General features: G+C 45.2%; 1 protein-coding gene across 4 annotated transcripts in view; it reads left to right on the top strand.

Moving 5' to 3' along the window:
• SLC4A11 (solute carrier family 4 member 11) overlaps positions 1–15149 on the top strand; it is a 94044-nt gene extending 78895 nt beyond the window's left edge. For all 4 annotated transcript variants that reach the window (XM_066548797.1, XM_066548798.1, XM_066548800.1 and 1 more), the window contains exons 17-20: positions 743–916; positions 5348–5543; positions 7947–8116; positions 11653–15149. In XM_066548797.1, coding sequence (XP_066404894.1) covers positions 743–916; positions 5348–5543; positions 7947–8116; positions 11653–11716 — 604 coding nt within the window. In that variant the 3' untranslated portion in view covers positions 11717–15149. The remainder of the gene's footprint in view (positions 1–742; positions 917–5347; positions 5544–7946; positions 8117–11652) is intronic.
• The last annotated feature ends 4186 nt before the right edge of the window (positions 15150–19335 follow it).

Here is a 19335-nt window from a genome sequence, read left to right as displayed (position 1 = left end):
TAGGAGCACATTTCCTTAGCTGGCTACCAGCCTTTTGGAATGTGTTGCCCAGACAAGCTGTGGCTGTCCCATCACTGGAAGTGTCCAGGGAGAGGTAGGATGGGGTTTGGAGTAACCTGGGATAGTGGAAGGTGTCTTTGCCCATGGCAGGAGGTTGGAACTGGATGATCTTTAAGGCTCCTTCCAACCCAAACCATTCTGTGATCCATTCCACGATTCTGTGACTACCAAGGAGGAGCTGAAGTTTAATGAATTCCTGTCCCATTTTCTTATCATGCAGTAGCAATTACATAATTAGGGGATTACTGCAGCATACCAAGCACGTGTTCTGCTCGTGGGGAAGGAGACAGATCAGTTTCTTGTTCTAACAAACAAGAAACTTCAGTGTCAGTACTTTGACAACAAATGCTCAGGATTTTATCCACTCCCTACGTGGGCTCTGTGAGCAAACACACGCATGGATTTTGGGTAGACTTTGCAATAAATATAGGAGAAAAACACTGATGAAATTTTCACGGGCTATTACTTCAGTGGGCTGCCTTTCTGCTCAGCCTTGTTCTGTCCAGATGACAACAACTTTGGGGAGCAAACCATCACATTTCACTCCTTTAGTGTTCACACGGTAAATCCAGAGGTGTGAAATCTCGGTGTGTGTGTGTGTGTGTGTGTGTGTGTGAGAACTTGAGTGTCCACCACAGGCAGCCTGTAGGGTGTAACTGCTGTCCCCAACTGCTCATTGCAGGTTGGTGAAGGGCACAGCCTATCACTGGGACCTGCTGCTGGTGGCACTGATCAACACGGGGCTCTCGGTTTTCGGCCTGCCCTGGATCCACGCGGCCTTCCCTCATTCCCCCATGCACGTCCGGGCCCTGGCCTACGTGGAGGAGAGGGTGGAGAGTGGACACATCTATGAGACGTAAGTAGAGCTCTTTGGATTCGTTTTTGTGCCTTCCCAGTCCTTTGGGAACGGTGGGTTTGGTGTGGTTGGTGTGTTGGGTGTTGTATTCCAGATAGGAAAGTGATGGAAAGATGCACCCAATGAGCCTTGATTTGGCTTCATCCCCTTCATTCAAGCACTCAAATTCATGCTCTGGCCAGTGGCAACATCCTACAGGGATCCCACCCACTCCATTGCAAATTCTCCTCTGGAAAAGTCAGCCAAGGCCATTTTCAGTTTCAGCCTTGTGGAAAGCTGAGGAGATGCTTTGGCCGGATCTCTCCAGATGCTTTCCCCAGAAAGAATCCAAAGCTGAATCACTGCCTGAAACCTGTCTGGTGGTTATTACGAAGGGGAGGAAAAATGCACCATTATTTCAGAGCTCCCATAACATCTCCCACCACATTTTGGGAAGGAGATGCTTAAATTCTCTGGGTTTTAAACAAAAACAAGTGTGAAGCCATGGCTGGGTCATGGGTTTCTATTTAAGACCAACTCTTCTGCTGCTCTGAGCTGAGCAACACATTCTTATCACAGACGCATTAAAAAAAAAATTAAAAACATTTTTCTCATGAAACAATCTCTGCTCTGGAGCAGATCTGGCTTGTTTGATCTCAGTCTGTTGCAGTTGAGTGCTTTTACCACAAGAGTGGTAATTTCCACTCACATACCATTAGTTTTAATTACCCTGCCTTGGTTTCCATTTTCTGCTTTGCCACTTGCCTAAAGTGAGGCTAAGTGATCATTGACTTTGGGGGATGGAGTAGGTCTGTCTTAATCTCAGTCTTGCCTTCATGCTTGTTTTGGTGCCAAATGGCCCAGCCCAGCCAGGCACAGCTGATTTTTGGGTCAGGGATGGACAAATTTCACCTTCCACATCTGGAAATTGCTGAGTTCTGCTGCTCCCTGTAACTCTTTGCAGATCTTTTCCTGGGAGATCAGTCCCTTGGGTTTGTATTCCCATTAGGATATGTTACTATTGGTTGTTTCCACAGTTGTGTCTCTCTTGAATAAATGCTAAACCCTATTTAAAGAAAAAAATCACCTTTGAAATTTGAGTTCTGTAGAGTTTTTATCCATGCCCTTGCTCCTCATGTCCATGATCTGCTCTGGGATAACTCCACTCTGTTTCTTTGAGAAATGCAGAACTCACACTTTGAAACCCATGTGCCAAACCTCCCTCCTGTGTCTCCTGTTGTCACTTTTAATATCCAAGTGCCTCTTTTTCTGTTTTTCCACTGTCATGATTCTGTATTCTGGCTTTGCTTTGACCAAGTCAAGTCCCCTGCCTGAACTAAGGACTAATTCCTGCACTTCTCCTCTCCTCCTTCACCCAGCTGGCCCAAAAAAAAAGCACCAGAGAGGCCTTTTTGGCCACTCTGTCCAAGATACAGCTCCAGGGATTATCCTGGAAGGGCTGAGGGCTGCTCTGATCTCCCTGAGGGTGTTTCCTCATGGCACAGCTCTGCTCTGCTGGAGGCAAATTGGTGCTGGGAGCTGGATATTGGGAGTGAAAAAGGGAATGAGGGTTTCCTAGTGCTTTGAACTCCCTTTGAGACCTAAGCTTTTTGTTCTCTGCAAAGCACTGGGGCTAGAACAGGAGGCTCCAAGCAATGTAGTCATCTTTTTATTTTCCTTTCTTTTCTTTTTTTTTTCCCTCTTAGCCAGCTCTGCTGAAAAAGAAATGAAGCTCAATTAGAAAATCAACTCTGTCTCCCTTGGCAGGCTCCTTCCCTGCACTCAAATCAAAGCTCCCACAGGATGATGATATAAACAAGGATAAAGATCTGTCACACTGAAAGCAAAATTTTCTTCTCCCCTGTAGAGAAACGATTTCAGTTTCCTGTGGCAATCTGCAAACAGGCTCTTGTTGCTTACTTGGAGAAGTTCAGGAATGGCTAATCCCATGCTAGCCATATTTAGAGGATTTTGGGGAAATGAGCCTGGATTATGCTCTTTAATCTCCATTAATTACTTTATTTCTATCACAGCACAGACTTTCTGGAGCTGTTTCCTCACGGGCCAAACCAGATTCTGAACACATGGAAATCAAGGATTCCTCTGTTGACTTAATGTGACTATGATGTTCTTATTCTGGAAATGAGGTGCTGGAATTAGCAGAAGACCAATCTAAGGCTGGGAACATCAGTTTTAAAAATACCATGTTTGGCCAATTATGAGCAATTTCAGCTATGTTCTGATAAAATATTCCAAACTAATAAGTGGCATTAGCAGGAGCTGGCAGCAATTGCAGTACATCTTGCCTGTGATCAAACACAGTGCTGTGATTGCTGCATCCCTAAGAGATGGCTGCAGAAAATTCCATGAACTTCAGAAATCTCTTACCTAAGGGCTGCCACTCAGAGCTTGTTCTTGCAGCCTTGCATCTGATGGAAATGTGATTTTGCAGCTCCTTTTGTTCCTGAGCTCTTCCACTTGCATGACTTCCCTTGCAGACTTGTGTGTGCTTGCAGGGCAGGAGCCTCCCCAGCAGGAGGAGAGATCTCTGTGTGAAACAGCAGAAATTCTTCCTCTGAGGCTGACCTGGTGCTGGAGGAACTCTTGCTGTACCAGGATGAGGTTAAATCAGTGCTTCCTTAAACTCCTGCTTCTCTGAGCCACCGTGCAGGCTCGTGGTGGTTCTGGCAGCTCTGGAGTGGCCAGACTGGAATTACTCTGGCACAGCACTTCAGTTGCACTTTAGGCTTTGTTCATCTCCAGCAATTCTGTGGTGATCCAGACCTGGAGGCAGTGGGAAAGATGCCAAACTCTGTCCATTTAGGTGATGTCCCAGTTCCACCAGAGCTGGCAAGAATGGAGCACTCTGCTCTCCCTCAGCCTCTCTAGGCACTGGCAGGGACCCCTTGGATGTAGGAGACTTGCAAGAGGATCCAAAAAAATCTGTTTGGAAGGAGAAAAGCTGTGGTTTAAACCTGTTGGAAGGTTACTTAAAGGTTAACACCTCTGTGCATCCTGTTTGTAGGACCTGCCCCACTACTCACAGAAGAATTCCAGTGTTGTCCTCAGGATTTTGTGTGCTGTTTGTGGTACCTGTTGTTGCTCAGGTCTCATGACTGATGGTGTTAATTCTGCCTTGTTGGCCAAATCCTCAGAGCAAGCTTTGGGCTGTCACCCTTTCCCTCCCTGCCCAAATACAGGTGTGGAAGGCTCCTTCATCCCTGTTTGCTCCTTGAAGGTATAAACAGATTTGAAGTTCAACTTGATCTTACTTCTGAGCAAAACTCTCCAACTTAATATTGCAATAATTCAATCTTCTTCAGAACAGAAGCGATTATGAAGTCTCAGCAGTGCATGTGCAAAGGAGGGAAGTGTGTTCTGATAGATCTTTGGTGTTAATCCTCAGAGAAATTTGTGTATAGGGTTAATTCAGAATTTGAGGGGTCTCATCCAGGGAATGAGGTCACTAAATGACACCAAAACAACCTATGGACAAAAATTTTCCCTCTTAATTGGGGGATTTATTCACTGGCTGATCCACTGTGTTGTTGGATTTATCTTCTAAAAAGAAAAAAAAAAAAGGAATCCTCTTTTTCTTGCCTTGTAAGTAGTCTTGACAGATGTGGGTTTCCTTTCCTCCTATTGTTTCTGGTGATTTTTTTCAGACTGGGAGGAGATGCTCACAGGTTTAGCTGAAGTGCACAGAAAACACAGCAGCCTCCCCTCGAGCAGGTTGTTAAAGCTGCTGCCTGCTTTCCTGTCAGTCTTCTCCTCAAAAAAAGCTCAATTTGTGGCCTGTCAGCTCTGGAAAATTTGCATTAATTAATGACATGTTCAGCATGGTAATAGGCAGTTGCCCACAGCAGGATAGAATCCCTGTGTGGTGCTCTCAGCACTCCCTTCCATGTAAACAGGGAGATCCTCAAATCCATCAGAAATGCTGACTCGCTCTCAGGAGGAGACTGCTGACTTTCTGTTTGTTTTTTTTGTTTGTTGTTTTTTTTTTCCCTCCAAGACGTTCCTTATATCCTGGAGAAGTCAATGAGTTTTCTTTGGGAAAGAAGCCAGTTGCATGTGCCCAGGGTAAAGCAAGGGAAGGAAAGACCAGAAAGAGGATTCTTGGCTGGTTTGTTTTTTTTTCTTTTCTGCATTGTGCTAAACAGAATCAGTTTCGAGGGCAATTTAGTTCAGGATAGGATCTGTAGAGCTTTACAGAAGGGGAATTTGGCACTTTTCCAGCTGCTCTGTTTGAGCTGTGGATTAAGTGCCTGGCCTGGCTCCAGCCAGGCTCTGCCTCCTCAATGTCAGCACGGGGCCAGAAGTGCTGATTTCAGTGGTGGGGATGAGTTTCCCTTTCCCCGGTGGCACATGTGCTCCATGGAGCAACCGCTGGGATAAACAGGAATCTCGGGGTGCTCTCCCATCTCCTAAGCCCTCTTTTCCTGCTGCCAGGATTGTGAGTGTGAAGGAGACCCGGCTGACAAGTCTGATGGCCAATTTCCTGGTGGGGCTGTCGCTGCTGCTGCTCCCGTTCCCCCTGCAGTGGATCCCAAAGCCGGTGCTCTTCGGCCTCTTCCTCTACATCGCCCTCACCTCCATCGATGGCAACCAGCTCTTTGAGAGGGTGGCTCTGCTGCTCAAGGAACAGGTACCTGGAGTTGTGTTGGCCACCCAGCTGTTGGAACTCTCAGTGTGGGAGTTTTTTGTGAGGTGTTTATTTTTTTAATGAGGGTTTTTTTGGGGGAGTTTTTAACCCCCCCTGTGCTGTCGTGTATTCTATTTGGGTTTTCCCCAGACAAAGGAAGCAATGATGTATCTGACTCCCGTGTTCTTAGAAGGTTAATTTAACTATATTATATTAAAAATACTAAACACTACTATACTAAAGATTACAGAAAGGATACTTACAAAAGGCCAAAAATATAATAATGGATTATTTTATGATACTATATTATATTAAAAAATACTAAACTATACTATACTAAAGAATACAGAACGGATACTTACAAAAGGCTAAAAAGATAACAATTTATTATTTTATGATACTATATTATATTAAAAAATACTAAACTATACTATACTAAAGAATACAGAAAGGATACTTACAAAAGGCTAAAAAGATAATAATGGATTATTTTATGATACTATATTATATTAAAAAATACTAAACTATACTATACTAAAGAATACAGAAAGTATACTTACAAAAGGCCAAAAATATAATAATGGATTATTTTATGATACTATATTATATTAAAAAATACTAAACTATACTATTCTTAAAAATACAGAAAGGATACTTACAAAAGGCTAAAAAGATAACAATTTATTATTTTATGATACTATATTATATTAAAAAATACTAAACTATGCTATACTAAAGAATACAGAAAGGATACTTACAGAAGGCTAAAAAGATAATAATGAAAACTCCTGACTCTCTCTAGAGTCCTGACACAGCTTGGCCCTGACTGGCCAAAGAGTGAAAACAACTCCCAGCAGAATCCAATGAAACAATCACCTGTGGGTAAAGAATCTCCAAACACATTTCAAAAGAACAAAACACAGGAGAAGCAAATCAGAGAATTGTTGTTTTTCTTTTTCTCTGAGGCTTCTCAGCTTCCCAGGAGAAAAATCCTGGGCAAAGGGATTTTTCCAGAAAATGTGAATACCACAGTTGTCATCTGCAGAGTACATGCATTTAAAAAAATAATAATATAAAATATAATAAGCACAACATCAAGAAATTATGATCTTTGATTTCCCCAGCAAAGCTTCAGGCAGGTATTTTCTTGGTGCTGTTTTATACTTTCATTTTGTATAAAATACAGCAAGATAGGATTTTAAACTCAAAATGAAATTACTTGTGTTATTGAAACCTCTGTGATGTGGGCTGAAAACAAACCTGGAAGATGTTTTTTTAAACCTGTCTCTGTTACAGGTGCTAAAAATGTGTTGTTTGGGAGTGTAGGTGGTACCTGGAGCAATCTCCAGCTCACCTTCTCTTATATAACAAGGGTCAAGGGCTTAATAAGCCCAATATTTGGCTCTACATCTCTGCTAATCTGTCTTGATCTCTAATATTACATCCCAGAGGTCAAAACTGTGAAATTTGGGTAAAGATTACATTTGTCATGTCATGTCAATTTTTGAACAGCTACTGATGTATGTGACTTATTACTTCTGGTTTCAGTAGGAATTATGTGTGGAATTTTCCAGGTTTTGGCATGCAAAATTAAAAAGTATTATCAAATATGGAAAACTCCCTTTTGTGGAAACCTTTTAATGAGTCATGGCACAATCTGAAAGCCACTGAGGCTGTGCTGGTGCCAGCAGACAGTCGCTCATCCTCTTCATTGATGTATAGACAGTGAGTCAAAGCCTGTGCTCAGACATGAGCAAGGAGCTGTCAAAAGAAACCACCATATTTAGCCTATTAATGTCATTTTTCCCCCCTTATTTCTCAAAAATGGGTGGCTTATGGGAGCTGAGAAAATCCCTACAGTGTGAGCACAGCCTCTTCCCACATTTCCCTCATCTCCTGAACCCCTAAAGGGATTCAGCCAAGAGATGGGAGCACCAGAGGCAAGCCTGGAGCCTTGCAAGGCTTTAAAATAATGAGGAGCTGGGTGTCAGGGGGAGGAGCCATGGACAGGAACAGCACCTGGATGCATCTGCTCTCCTTCCCACCTCTGGCTGTGGAGCGCTGACAATCCCAATCCTCCTCAGGGAATCTCATTACTGCACTTCCCAAGGTATTTCATGGCACTCCAGATGTTCCCAGAGGCAATCCTGGCCCTGAGGGCTGTCCTGTGTTCTCTCCAGGCTCTCAATGCCCACTCATCCTCTGGGTCTTGCTGCCAATGCTGTGGTTTCTGGAATTAACCCTACAAATCCCGTGTTCAGCTGCTGAACCTTTCCAGGACCCTGATGGTGATTCATGCATTGTACAAATCGATGACTTCCCTCAGTCCCTGGTGTCCCAAAGCTCCATTTTGGGGTCACAAGTCCAGGTCCCTGCATGTCTAACACGTGGTTCTTCTCTTCCCAGACCGCTTATCCTCCGACCCATTACATCCGCAGAGTTCCCCAGAGGAAGATCCACTACTTCACAGGCCTGCAGGTCCTGCAGCTCCTCATCCTCTGTGGCTTTGGAATGTCACCCCTGCCTTACATGAAGATGATCTTCCCCCTCATCATGATAGGGATGATCCCCATCAGGTAGGAAGCTTGGTTGTATTTTTTTCCCTCCCTCCCATGCCTTGTGTCTTCAGGCTTGGGTTGCTGGAAGTCTGAGGAGAGGAGAAACTGGAGCTGGACTTGTTTAGTCTGGAGAGGAGTGAGAGGGGACCTCACCAATCCATAGAAATATCTCCAGGATGGTGCCAGACTCTTTCCAGGGTGCCCAATGACAAGACAAGGACTAATGGCCACAAACAAAAACACAAGAATTTCCACCACAATGAGGAAGAATTTCTTTTTGTTGAGGGTGGGAGCAGCCCTGGAGTCTCCCTCTCTGCAGACATTCCAAACCCACCTGGACACATTCTGGTGTCACCTGCTCCAGGGGTATTGGGCTGGGTGATGCCAGAGGTCCTTTCCAATCCCAACTGTTGGATGAAGTGAGTGCTTCAGGAGGGTTTTCTCCATTTTCCAGAGTAAGCAGCTCCTGGAAGTGGGTAATAACAAGGGTTTGTTTTTTTTTAACCAACTGCTCAAGCCTGAGGAGAAATCAGGATTTCACTGTTGCTGGGAGTTGTGCTGAGAGTTCTGGGCTGGCAAGTGCTCTTCTTCCAGCTTCCCAGGAGGCAAAAACTCTCCTTTTTAGTGCCTGGGAGATGCCTGATTTTCCTGAGAAGCCATAGTCCAAACCTCTAGGTAGTATTTGATAATGTTCCTTATCACTTTGCAATTGGATTTTCCAGCAGAGCTGGAAACTTTTCCTAAGAGGAATCCTCATCTCTTACCCAGTGCTGTGGTGACCTCCCAGACCTCCTGCACTGCTGGATGCCCCTGACAATGATCAGTTGGGTGAAACTGGCCACATTTAAACTTAAAATATATGTTTAAAGCTGGGAGGTCCCTACAATATCCTACAGAGAGAATTGAGAGAGAATCATTAAGAAATTTAACTAATTTCTTCCTTGGGGTTCATTAGCAGCCACTGCCCATCATTCTCCAGTTAAATCATTCATGCTCTCAGTCCTGTGGATATAATGAGAGGCCATAAAAAGATCTTGGAAGGAACAGATCAAGTTTCCAGTCCACTTGGTTATTTTTAGGCCAGCATGGTACCAGTGATATCTGCTTGACTTTGAGCTTGCAGTCTCAGAGATTTTGCCTCTGATCCCAAAGTTCAGGGCTGCCAATTTGCTGCTCTGCACCACCTGTGCTGTGGTGTTTTCCTTGGCTGATAAAGATGGGTCCAGTCCTTTCTGAAACAAAAGCAAATGTTAGAGCCACCATGGCTTTCAACAGGATCATGTCAGAGCCATTTGGGCTGGATTTTAAAAGATAAACAGGCTTGGAAAACACAGAAATTATTGTTCCTCTGGTGGTAATGCCTCACCTGCCCTTCACACTGGTGGCACTTGGGGTGCCTGGATGAGTGGCTGGTAAATATTCCAACTGTGAGCAGAGCTGGATGAGTGGCTCTTGTGGGAATTGCAGCTCAGTGCAGAACAGAAAACGTGGGGCACACTCAGCCAAATTCAGGTATTGGACATGGTATAAAAAGCTCAATTAGTGTGGAGAGAATGCAGTCAGAAAACCTGATTTTGTACTCAGAGCTAGATAGTAATATGCAAATCTATCTTCTTTTCAGTAAATCAGATGCTGTCACTTTATACCCTCTGTGTTGCTAACTCATTTCTCTTTCCAGGGCAGTTCTTTCCCAGCAGCTGGATAATCAGCCCTGCTGCCAAGGGGGAGATGCTGCTGCCTGGCACAGCGTGGAAATTTGCCCTTGGCTTTGCTTTCTCTGATTTCTTTTGCCTTCATGTAGTCTCTGTGGCCTCCAGCCAAGAAGGCAGCACCATGATCCATGAGCTCTGTAGTTAATGACTTTTTCCCAAAGATTTGGCACTCTAAATAGATGAAGCACTTGAAGAAATTTAATACATTTTCTCCAATTTTTTTTTTTTAAGAAGTGAAGGGAGAAAGAGGAGATGGGGCAGTAGCCAGGGGGCAAATTCAAGAATCAAACAAGGCATGGCTTGGTGTCCTATCCAGAACTCAGCCATGTCCCAAAGCCACATTTCCATCCATCCAACAGCTGGAGAAACATGATTTGTGTTGTCATTAGGGGGGGATCACTGGTGTGGTCTCAGACAGATACTGAGAAGCCACTGAAATCCATGACTTTAGTGGAAAAGAGCCTGTTGGAAGAAAACTTGATCTCTTTGGCTATTCCCAGTTCCTGGCCTAGATTCAGAACTTTGGGATGATGAGCTTTTGGTTGCCCACAGAAGAATCTTCTCGCCAAGTTCTCTTATCTGGGCTCTCAAGCATTTTATTCTATGATGGGTCTGTTTAAGGACATCCTGGTATTTCTCATTAATAAGTCATGTTTGGGATCTCTCGCACAGCTGTTGAAATCTGAAACTGATTTTTTGGTGCTTTATGAGTTATTTTAACAGCTGAAGAGTCACCTCCTTGTTAAACAAGGCAAAATGCCATATAAATGTGCATTGGATTTTTTTTGTCTTTTTTTGTTGTTGTGGTTGTTGTTGAGTTGTAGTTTGTATTTTATTATATGGTATTTTATTTATAAAATAAAATATAATAGGGTACATAGGGTATTTTATTTATAAAATACCCTATAATAAAATAAAACAATACCCTATAATAATAATAAAATAAAATAATATGCTTTAATAATAATATAATAAAATAATAAAATAATAATAAATACAAACTATTTTATTTACAAAATATTTAATTAGTTAAAAATATTATTTAAAAACACTTCTTAAAATAAATTTAAATTTTATTTTAATGCGTGAAGGTAGTATGAAAGTAGTATTCACTCTTATTTTAAAATTATGTATATAATATTATTTATTTATGTAAATATATTATTTGGTTTTTTATTTAAAATTTATGTGTATAAGTTTATTTATTTGTGTGAATAATTTTTATTTATTTACAAGATTTAGAAGAACAACTTCGCAGTGCCTTTCTAATCCAAATATATTAATTTGTGAGGATGTTCTTGCAAAAAATAAAATTTTAAAAAAATTTATAGTAATTTTTTGAATTAATTTTTTTATAGTAAACTTACTTTTTAAAGTAAGTTTATAAAAATTTTTTGAAGTAATTTGTTTTACATGTGTTTGTCCATGCATCTCCATGGACATGTGGAGTTTGTCCATCTCTGTCCGTGGAGAAGCCAGACCCCAGGTCAGGATGGTCTTGTTTGGAGTCATGGCTCTTCACCTCTGTATTTTTGTCACCCTGAGGACTTGGTGGAGACAGAGCTCTAGGAAAGTGACTTCCTCCAGTGAAGATGAGGATGAGGATGTTCTCTTTCCAGCTGGAAGGAGGGAGGAGGCTCTTGCAGAGGGAGCCTGGCGCTGCTGCTCTGTAAATAAAAGCTGTGTTTGCTTTTGTGGGGTTTTGCTGTCCCCCACTTCTGTGGGGTTTTGCTGTCCCCCTCAGTGGGTGAATCCCACAGCCAATCTCACCCAGGGGCTTTAGGACAAAGAGAAAAATGCTGCACAAACAAGGACTGACTCCTTCTCTCTGCTCTGCCCTAGGTACAACCTGCTCCCCAGGATCATCGAGGCCAAGTACCTGGATGCCATGGATGCAGAGTACTGAGTGTCCCCTGCCTGCAGAGCAGCAGAGACAGCCCCTGGGGGCCAGCCAAGGCCTGGGACCATCCCTGCAGCTTCCTTTCACCACTTTCTTCGTGCTCTGACGTTGGCAATGCACTCCTGTCACAGCTCCATGGGGCCTGTGCCAGACCAAGGGAGCCTTGGACTGAGAGGACGCTGCTCTCTGGGGCTGTCAGGCCGAGGAGCTTTATGGAAAATGCTTCTTTCCACACCCCCAAAGCACACCAACCCCAAAGATCAGCCTGGCTGCATGGCTGGAGCATCCAGAGTTGGCCTGTGTTCCCTTGTTTGAGGGTGGGGGGGGATTTTTTAATGCACCACATCCTTTTCGTCCCCAACACTAAGAACAGACCCTTGTTTTATAGAATGACAGCCCTGGCCTGGCCTTGGAAATTCCAATTCCCTGTGCACCTAGTATTCCCAAATTGGTGTTCTGGGTGGGATGGCCTCGTGCTAAACCACTGATGGCAGCAGAGATGGTGGCTGTTTTCTCACATTCATGGGTTTGGAAACAGTTGCAATGTGTACTGCTACAACCCACAGTTTTGGATGAATGTTTAATCCCAGCAGATGAGCTGGGAGCGTTCAGAGGCTGGGCTCACACGGCCCTGTGGATGAAACCCCTGCTGGGTTTGAGCTGTTTGGGCATTAGTTTGGATCTCTCTCCCGTTTCTCCTGGGTAATCAAACACAGAATTGTAGGGTTTTGCACAACTGCAGCATTTTTTGCTTGCACCCAGAGGGCAGTTGTGTGGAGGTTGCATATACATATGTACAGTAGTGCCTATATGTACATATATACATATGGAGTTGTGTATATATTTTGCATAGATATACAAATAGGCCTGGTTCTTTCCAAATTCACAAAGTGTTTTGTGCAGTCAGTGTTACCCACCATGTCCTGACCATATACTTGTTCTCTCTGCTTCAGTGCTGCTTTTTCTCATTTGAGGTATGGTCACTTCTATTCCTTTGGAAGCTGCTCAGTTACTGGTTCTGTTCATGTGTTGCTTTCTTCAAGGTGTTTTCTTTGCTTTCTCCTTCCTGTGGCTTGAGACCTTCATCATTCTGTCTCGAGGCTCCACCATGTGAATTTTTCATTTAATTTTGATGTACAGAATGCAATGAAAAATTTCCTCTTTTCACCTAATCAATATTTGTTGGTCATTTCATTGTTTCTGTTGTGTAGCTGATTTCCAGTTCCCCCCTCCCCGCCCCTCCCAGATGTTATATTATATTTCTGGATGAATCTTAACTTCTGCTGTCTTTTATATTTCAGTTTATTTAATTTTGCTTGTACTATGGTCAGTTTTCTTATTTGGAGTACTGTGAAACAAGCTGCCCTTTAGTTCAGTGCTTGGCACATCACAGGTCACAGCTAAAAATGTTCAGAAAATTGTGGACCTCGATGATGAACTTTCAAAAGAGTAGAAATGAGGGAAGAAGAGGAATGTAAAATCTGAATTTATCAGCACAGAGAAATGTTTCTTACCAGTTACTTGCCCAGTAAATGATGCAGAGTTTTCTCCTCCCACCCTAGCATGGTGAGGGAGACCAACCCAGCCATGAGGGAGGAAGGCTTTGGGTGCAAAGCTCCTGTGCTGATGCTAAGCTAGGCTCAAGCCACTGCAGATTTGGTGTATTTGCACTAAAGATCAGAAGGTATTTAATCTTTGTGGAGCTGCCCACAGCTCTCAAACACGTGTGCAGAACTAATTTTTGCATTTTCTTACAAAACCCTTTGTACTGAGACTCTGAAGGAGAGCAGTGAGAGTTCCTATATCCATGATTTTATATCCCTGAGGGAATTGAAGAGGAAACCCCTCAGCTTAGCAAGCAAAACAATGTCACAGACAGCAAAACACAACTTCCATGTGGCACCAAGATGATGTGAGAAGTCTCAGGGTCAGGGTGACCACCCCAGTGCATCAAGGCAGGGAATTTGGCTTTCAGCAGCCTCAGGGGCAGCTCCTGCTTGTCTGACAAGAGCAGGTACAAACCCAAACGTGGTTTCTGACCATTTTCCCCAAGATTCCCTGGCTTTTGAGTCATTTCTGAGGCAGGATCACTCAGAGCTGTTGGCAAGGGCTGCGTGCAGGAGCAGGGGCGGGCAGGATTTCGGAGGTGGCACAACTCTGTCTGATCTTCAGTCAACAGCAAAAGGGCAGGTGACAGGCAGCAGCTCAGGACCTGCTGGGAGCCAGGGAGTGCAGAGGGCTGCTGAGGCTGAAATAACATGTTTTTCCCACAGATGTCAAAAGATTGAAGCAAAGCTGCAATCAGAGGTGTCGTCCTCTGGCTGAGTAAAGCTGGAACACACACGTGACCTGTGGGTGAATTCCTGGTGTCTCCACAGGAAAAAGTCCCCTTGGGGGGTGGTTTAAGGGATATTTTGGGTGCTGTGGCTGGAGGAAGGACAAGATGTCCCCAAGGGAATGTGGCTTTGGTCCTCTTTGAGGCTCTGGGTGGGATTTGCCACAGTGGGGTGGACTGGCCTGCAGGTTTTACCAGGTGAAATAATTTTGAGATGCACCCTCCATCCCCCACTTAGAAGAGCCAAAAATGTCCCCGTTTAAAGCCTTTTTAAAAGATCCATTTCAGGTAGTGTCAAATGGTGCAGAGAGAATTGAAAATCCAGGCAGCAGGGAGGGTTAAATATCAACCACAACTCTTGTTTGTATCTTTTCTTTTCCTTCAGAGGTGTGACTTCAGTGTTTGTGTTTTCTTTGTAGCATCAGTAGGATTCTGTTCTGCAGGGTTTTTGTTCTTACAGAAGTCAGGGGCCCAAGAATCAACTGATGGGAAATCAGCACAGCTTGAGGGGGGGGGAAAAAAAAGCTGTGCTGGCTTGGACTGACTGAACATTTGAACCTATGTCTCAATATTTGGGTGGGAGATGTGAGACTCGAGGCCTCTTGTCTCAGGAGGGATTTTCATGATCCTGCAGAGGATTTTATTTTATTTTTTTCCATGCCTTTTCTCTTCTTGTTTGCTTCTGGTTTTGCTGACTTAAGTGCAGGCGTTTCCAGGAAGTAGCTGACTAGGGAAGGAGGGTTTGTTCAGAGTTGATTGAGCACTTTAATACTTCTGTGAAGGTTTAAGACAATTAGAATGTAAAAGAAGTTTTGTTATAAGCTCTTTATATACGCACAATGCTCTGTGTAACTGTTGCCAAAGAACTGAGTCTGAAAGGTGTCAAGAGCTGTTGGGAGAGTCTGTGGGCTTCACCTGGCATTGCAAGGTAGGGAAAAGCTTCTGAAACGAGTGGATTTTGGAAGTTGCCATTTGACAGCTGCCAAAACGATCAGAAACTGGAGATAGAATAAAATTCTACTCTCAAACTTGTAGTTTTTGATCCTCGCGTTGAATGTAGGAGCTAGAAGTGAGCTTGACAATTAAAATTGGATTTGTACCTGACTGGTTTTCTTGGTCTGAGACTTTATTTTGTTGCTTTTGGAGACATGCTGTGTGGGGGATTTGATGTGTTTGTCCATGTAAATGAAGGGAAGTTGGTGAAAAGGTGGAACTTGCTGAACAAGCAGTGCAGCCCTTTTGGGATTGCTTGGGAAGCAGAGCTGACACCTGCACTGCAACAACCCCAAACTCCCTGGCACCAACATTTGAAGTTATTTAATAAATGTCAAGCTCCACTTGGATGTGCTGCAGAAGGATGGGGATGGAGTAAAGGGATTCACCTGCTTTGGCTCAGAGCTGCTGATGGTGAAGGGGTCCAGGATGAGCCCCAGCACTGTGGGACACAACATGAACTTCCTGATGATCCAGGGAACTGGGATGTTCTGGAAAGAAACAGGGGGGATGGCCACACTTCTGTACAGTTGTAGGTTCTTCCCCAAAATTCCACATCCCCAGCTGCACCCAGAGACTTCACAAACCTCTGCTGATGATCTTTGGCTGCTTTAGGAGCTGCTGCTGCACTCTGCTCTGTGGACACTCCTGGGAGGAGCTGGAAGTTCCCCCCCAGTTGGACGGATTTGGAGGTGGGAGGGCAGGGGTTGGTTTGGGCGGTTTTTGTGGAGTTCTCAGCAACCAGAAAGGGACCTGAGCTGTCACATCACTAAAGCAGCTCCTGTGTGTCCCACCAGGCACCATCATCACACATTCATGGTACTCCTTCCCAACCTTTTTTATTGTTTGTTGCATTCTGAATCTGCCCTTTGCTGGGTTTTTACCTGTCTAGAACATTGATGGGCAGAGCCAGGGGTGGCTCAAGCATCTCTGTTGTGTCTGTCCCCCCAAAACTCAGCTGTTTGCTGGCACCTCCTGAGCCAGCTCTCTGCTTCCCCAGCCCATTCTAGAAGCTCCCTCTGGAATTTCCACTTGGGAAATGCTGAGTGGGAATTTTTCCTGGAGAACCTGAGCCTGTGTCTGGCAGTGGCTGCTCAGTGTCTGATCAGTGATGAGGATTCATAACAGTGCAGCCCCTGCACCTCCCCATCTCTTCAAAAATCTCCTTTATGGCCCCTGTTCCAGCTGGGGTGCCCTCCTTTCATCTGCCAAGCTTCCAAAAGAGCCCAAATAGACATACTGGGGTGGGGCTGTGTTGTTTTCTGTGCTGAGGCCTGTGAATGTTGGAAGAGAATCATCTTCTCTAATGGTTTTCCTGTCTAATTAAGGCATTGAAGGACCAATCTCTGTCCATCCCACTCGTGGCTGCAGCTCTGCTTGCAAAGAGCAAACCATCAACCTCGTGGGCAGAGCAGAGGGGAGGGAGTTGTTGCAGTTCAAGCTTTAGAATCACAAATTAGCACTTTCCTCTTTGGCTTTTGGGTGTTTTCCTTTCACACTTCCCTGGCTGTGTCTTTCTCTGCCTTGTACAAAACGCTGCATGAGCTGGGATCGCTTTGCTCTGCTCTGATGTCACATTAAATATTGAAGAGCCTGTCCTGGGGGAGCTGCTGCCTTCTGCTCCCCATCTGCCTCTCCTGCAGGGAGCTGCTGCTCACTTGGAGACTCTGCTCCTCATCCAGGAGACAAATTCCTGCTGCTGCAGGAGCAGTGCCCCAGAAGGGGCACACAGAAGGGGCACTCGGCCACAGAAGGGAGCAAAATGCAAAGAGTTGGGAAAAACAAAAGAAGAAAAAAGAAAAGAAAGTCTCTCCCTCCTGTTCTGAGTGATGTTGGGATTTCTTAGCACGTGGAGAGGAGCAGGAGCTCTGCAGCAGTGATGTGAGCAGGACCCTGCAGGAAATTCTTCTCATCGAGTTCAACACGTGGGGGACTGATTTCAGTGCTGATTTGGGGAGGGCTGGGAGCAGCTTCCACCTGCCTAGACAGATCCAGGGATGGCTCAAGCACCTCTGCTGTGTCTGTTCCCCCAAAACTCAGTGCAAGCTGTTGGCTCATCTGCCCAGCAGCAGCAATTGGTGTCCTGGAATGCTTGTTTGAGGTGAGTTTCCCATGGCTGGATGGCCTGGGTGGTTCTGCAGCCCTGGGTGTCCTGAGCATCCCCAGTGCTGGGGGGGAGCTCCTGGATGGGGGTGGCAGAGGCCAGGCTGGGTCCCCTCCTGTCTGGAGCTGCTTCCCCTGGGAGCTGTGCTGGCACTTCCCTGGGGTTTAAAGCATCACATTGCTCAAATCTGGGACCAGAGCCACTGATTTCAAACAGTACCTCCAGGGAGCAGGATTTTATGGGAGTCACATCTTCATGGAATCACAGAATGGTTTGGGTTGGAAAGGACCTTAAAGCTCATCCAGTTTCACTCCAGTGGACGCCTCCCACTAGCCCAGGTTGCTCCAAGCCCCATCCAACCTGGTCCTGGACACTTCCAGGGACCCAGGGGCAGCCACAACTGCTCTGGGAATTCCATCCCAGCCCCTGCCCACCCTCCCAGGGGACAATTCCTTCTCAATCCCCCATCCATCCCTGCCCTCTGGCAGTGGGCAGCCATTCCCTGTGTCCAGGCCCCTCACTGCAGAGCTCCCTCCCATCTCCACCACTTCTGATAATTAAAAATTAATTCTGATTCTGGGATTAAGCGGCCAAGTCTGGAAGCTGCAGGCCCTGGGAGGTGTTGGATGTGTCCCTCTGCAGCTGGGCCATGCTCTGAGGAACCCTGCAGGTCCAAGGGGATCCCATGGGAGAAGGAATGATCCAGCTGCAGAGCACAGCTGGCACTGGGGAGTGAGGAGCTGCTGATTGACCCTGGGAGGGTTCAGCCTGTGGTGTCACACTGCTCTAATCAGTGACTGAGGGCTCTGCTATTTTTGGAGGTGTTTATCCCCTCTTTTCCCTGTCCTCTTTGTTGGTGGGAGTTTGTACCTTGTCCCCAAAAAGATTGGACTCAATGATCCTTGTGGGTCCCTTCCAAGTCAGGAAGGGACCATGATCCTATGAGATAATCCCATGAGATGTTACCCCAGAAAGCAGAAATTCTAAAACTAAAAACTGCAACAGTTCAGCTCCTAGAAAGCCCCAAACTTTACCCAAACAAAGTACACCCTCAAATGAATGCAAACCAACCCCTTGCCCATGATCCCACCTGAGAAAGGCACATCCTAAATACATAAATATCTTAAATCCTCCCTCACTTCCCCTCCTGCTTTCCCTGGAGGGAGTGTAAATGCAGGATAAGCCCTGCTTAAGAGGAGAAACCTTCCAGGGGCAGACCCAGCTCATCCCCAGCCCTGCATCCCCTCTCCCTGCAGCACAGGCTGGATTTCCAGTGATGTGCAGCAGTGCTGGGTTTATTTCCCCCCATGATGTGTAACTGGTTAAATCCTTCTCCACTGGGAGCCCAGGAGGTTTTTCCCAGGATTCTGAGAAAGGATTTGAAGTGAGGGAGGTCCCTGTTCAGGGATTTCTGGCCCATGGATATTGCACTTGCTAAAGAGGCTCTCCCAGAGCACGTCCCTGATCTGGTGTTGATTTTCCAGTGAAGGATTTCTTTTGATAAAAGTTACTTGGAAGGGGAGGGAGGGAGAGGGAATTCCTTGGCTGTATAAGGAAGCTCTGTATTTAAAATGGAAATAAAAAAGAAATCTGCTGTTTATATATTTCTACTTTTTGCCCAATCCCTGTGTTTTCTTTAATCTGGGTTTCTCTCCCAGTGCTGAGGGTGTTTCTCTGGGGACTGGGGATATTTGGGTGATCCCCAGCACTTGGAGCACTTGAGCATCTCAGCTGTGACTGTAAGAGCACGTGTCTGACACAGGAGAGTCTGGGGAGACAAAAATTGGATTATTTCATCATTTGATGGAGAATAACTGCACCTTTTACCTGATTTGGTGCACTGGCAGCATCTGGAGCTGGCTCTGACTTCCTTGGCATCACCCAAAGCAGAGATGAGCCCAAATCCAGGTGAAAGTTGTCACTGGGGAGCCTGGGAATTCTCCAAGGAGTGGATTTGTTACCTGCCACAGGATCCAACGTCCAGCTGCCAACTCCAACCTCCTGCAACTCAGAGAGGAGCTCACAAGGACACGAGATCGAGGTGAGGCTGGCAATGGCTGAGTGGGTCTCAGAGCAGGACATGGGACAATCCAGAGCCTGCCACTATATAAATTGTAACATTTATTTTTTTATATTATGATATCAAGAGTGATATATTGATATAATATATATCAATACCTGTATATTGATATA

This window comes from Molothrus aeneus, chromosome 4, assembly GCF_037042795.1.
Source record: "Molothrus aeneus isolate 106 chromosome 4, BPBGC_Maene_1.0, whole genome shotgun sequence".
Taxonomy (NCBI): domain Eukaryota; kingdom Metazoa; phylum Chordata; class Aves; order Passeriformes; family Icteridae; genus Molothrus; species Molothrus aeneus.
Note: the sequence above shows the minus strand (reverse complement) of the source record. Positions and strands in the feature narration are given on the sequence as shown.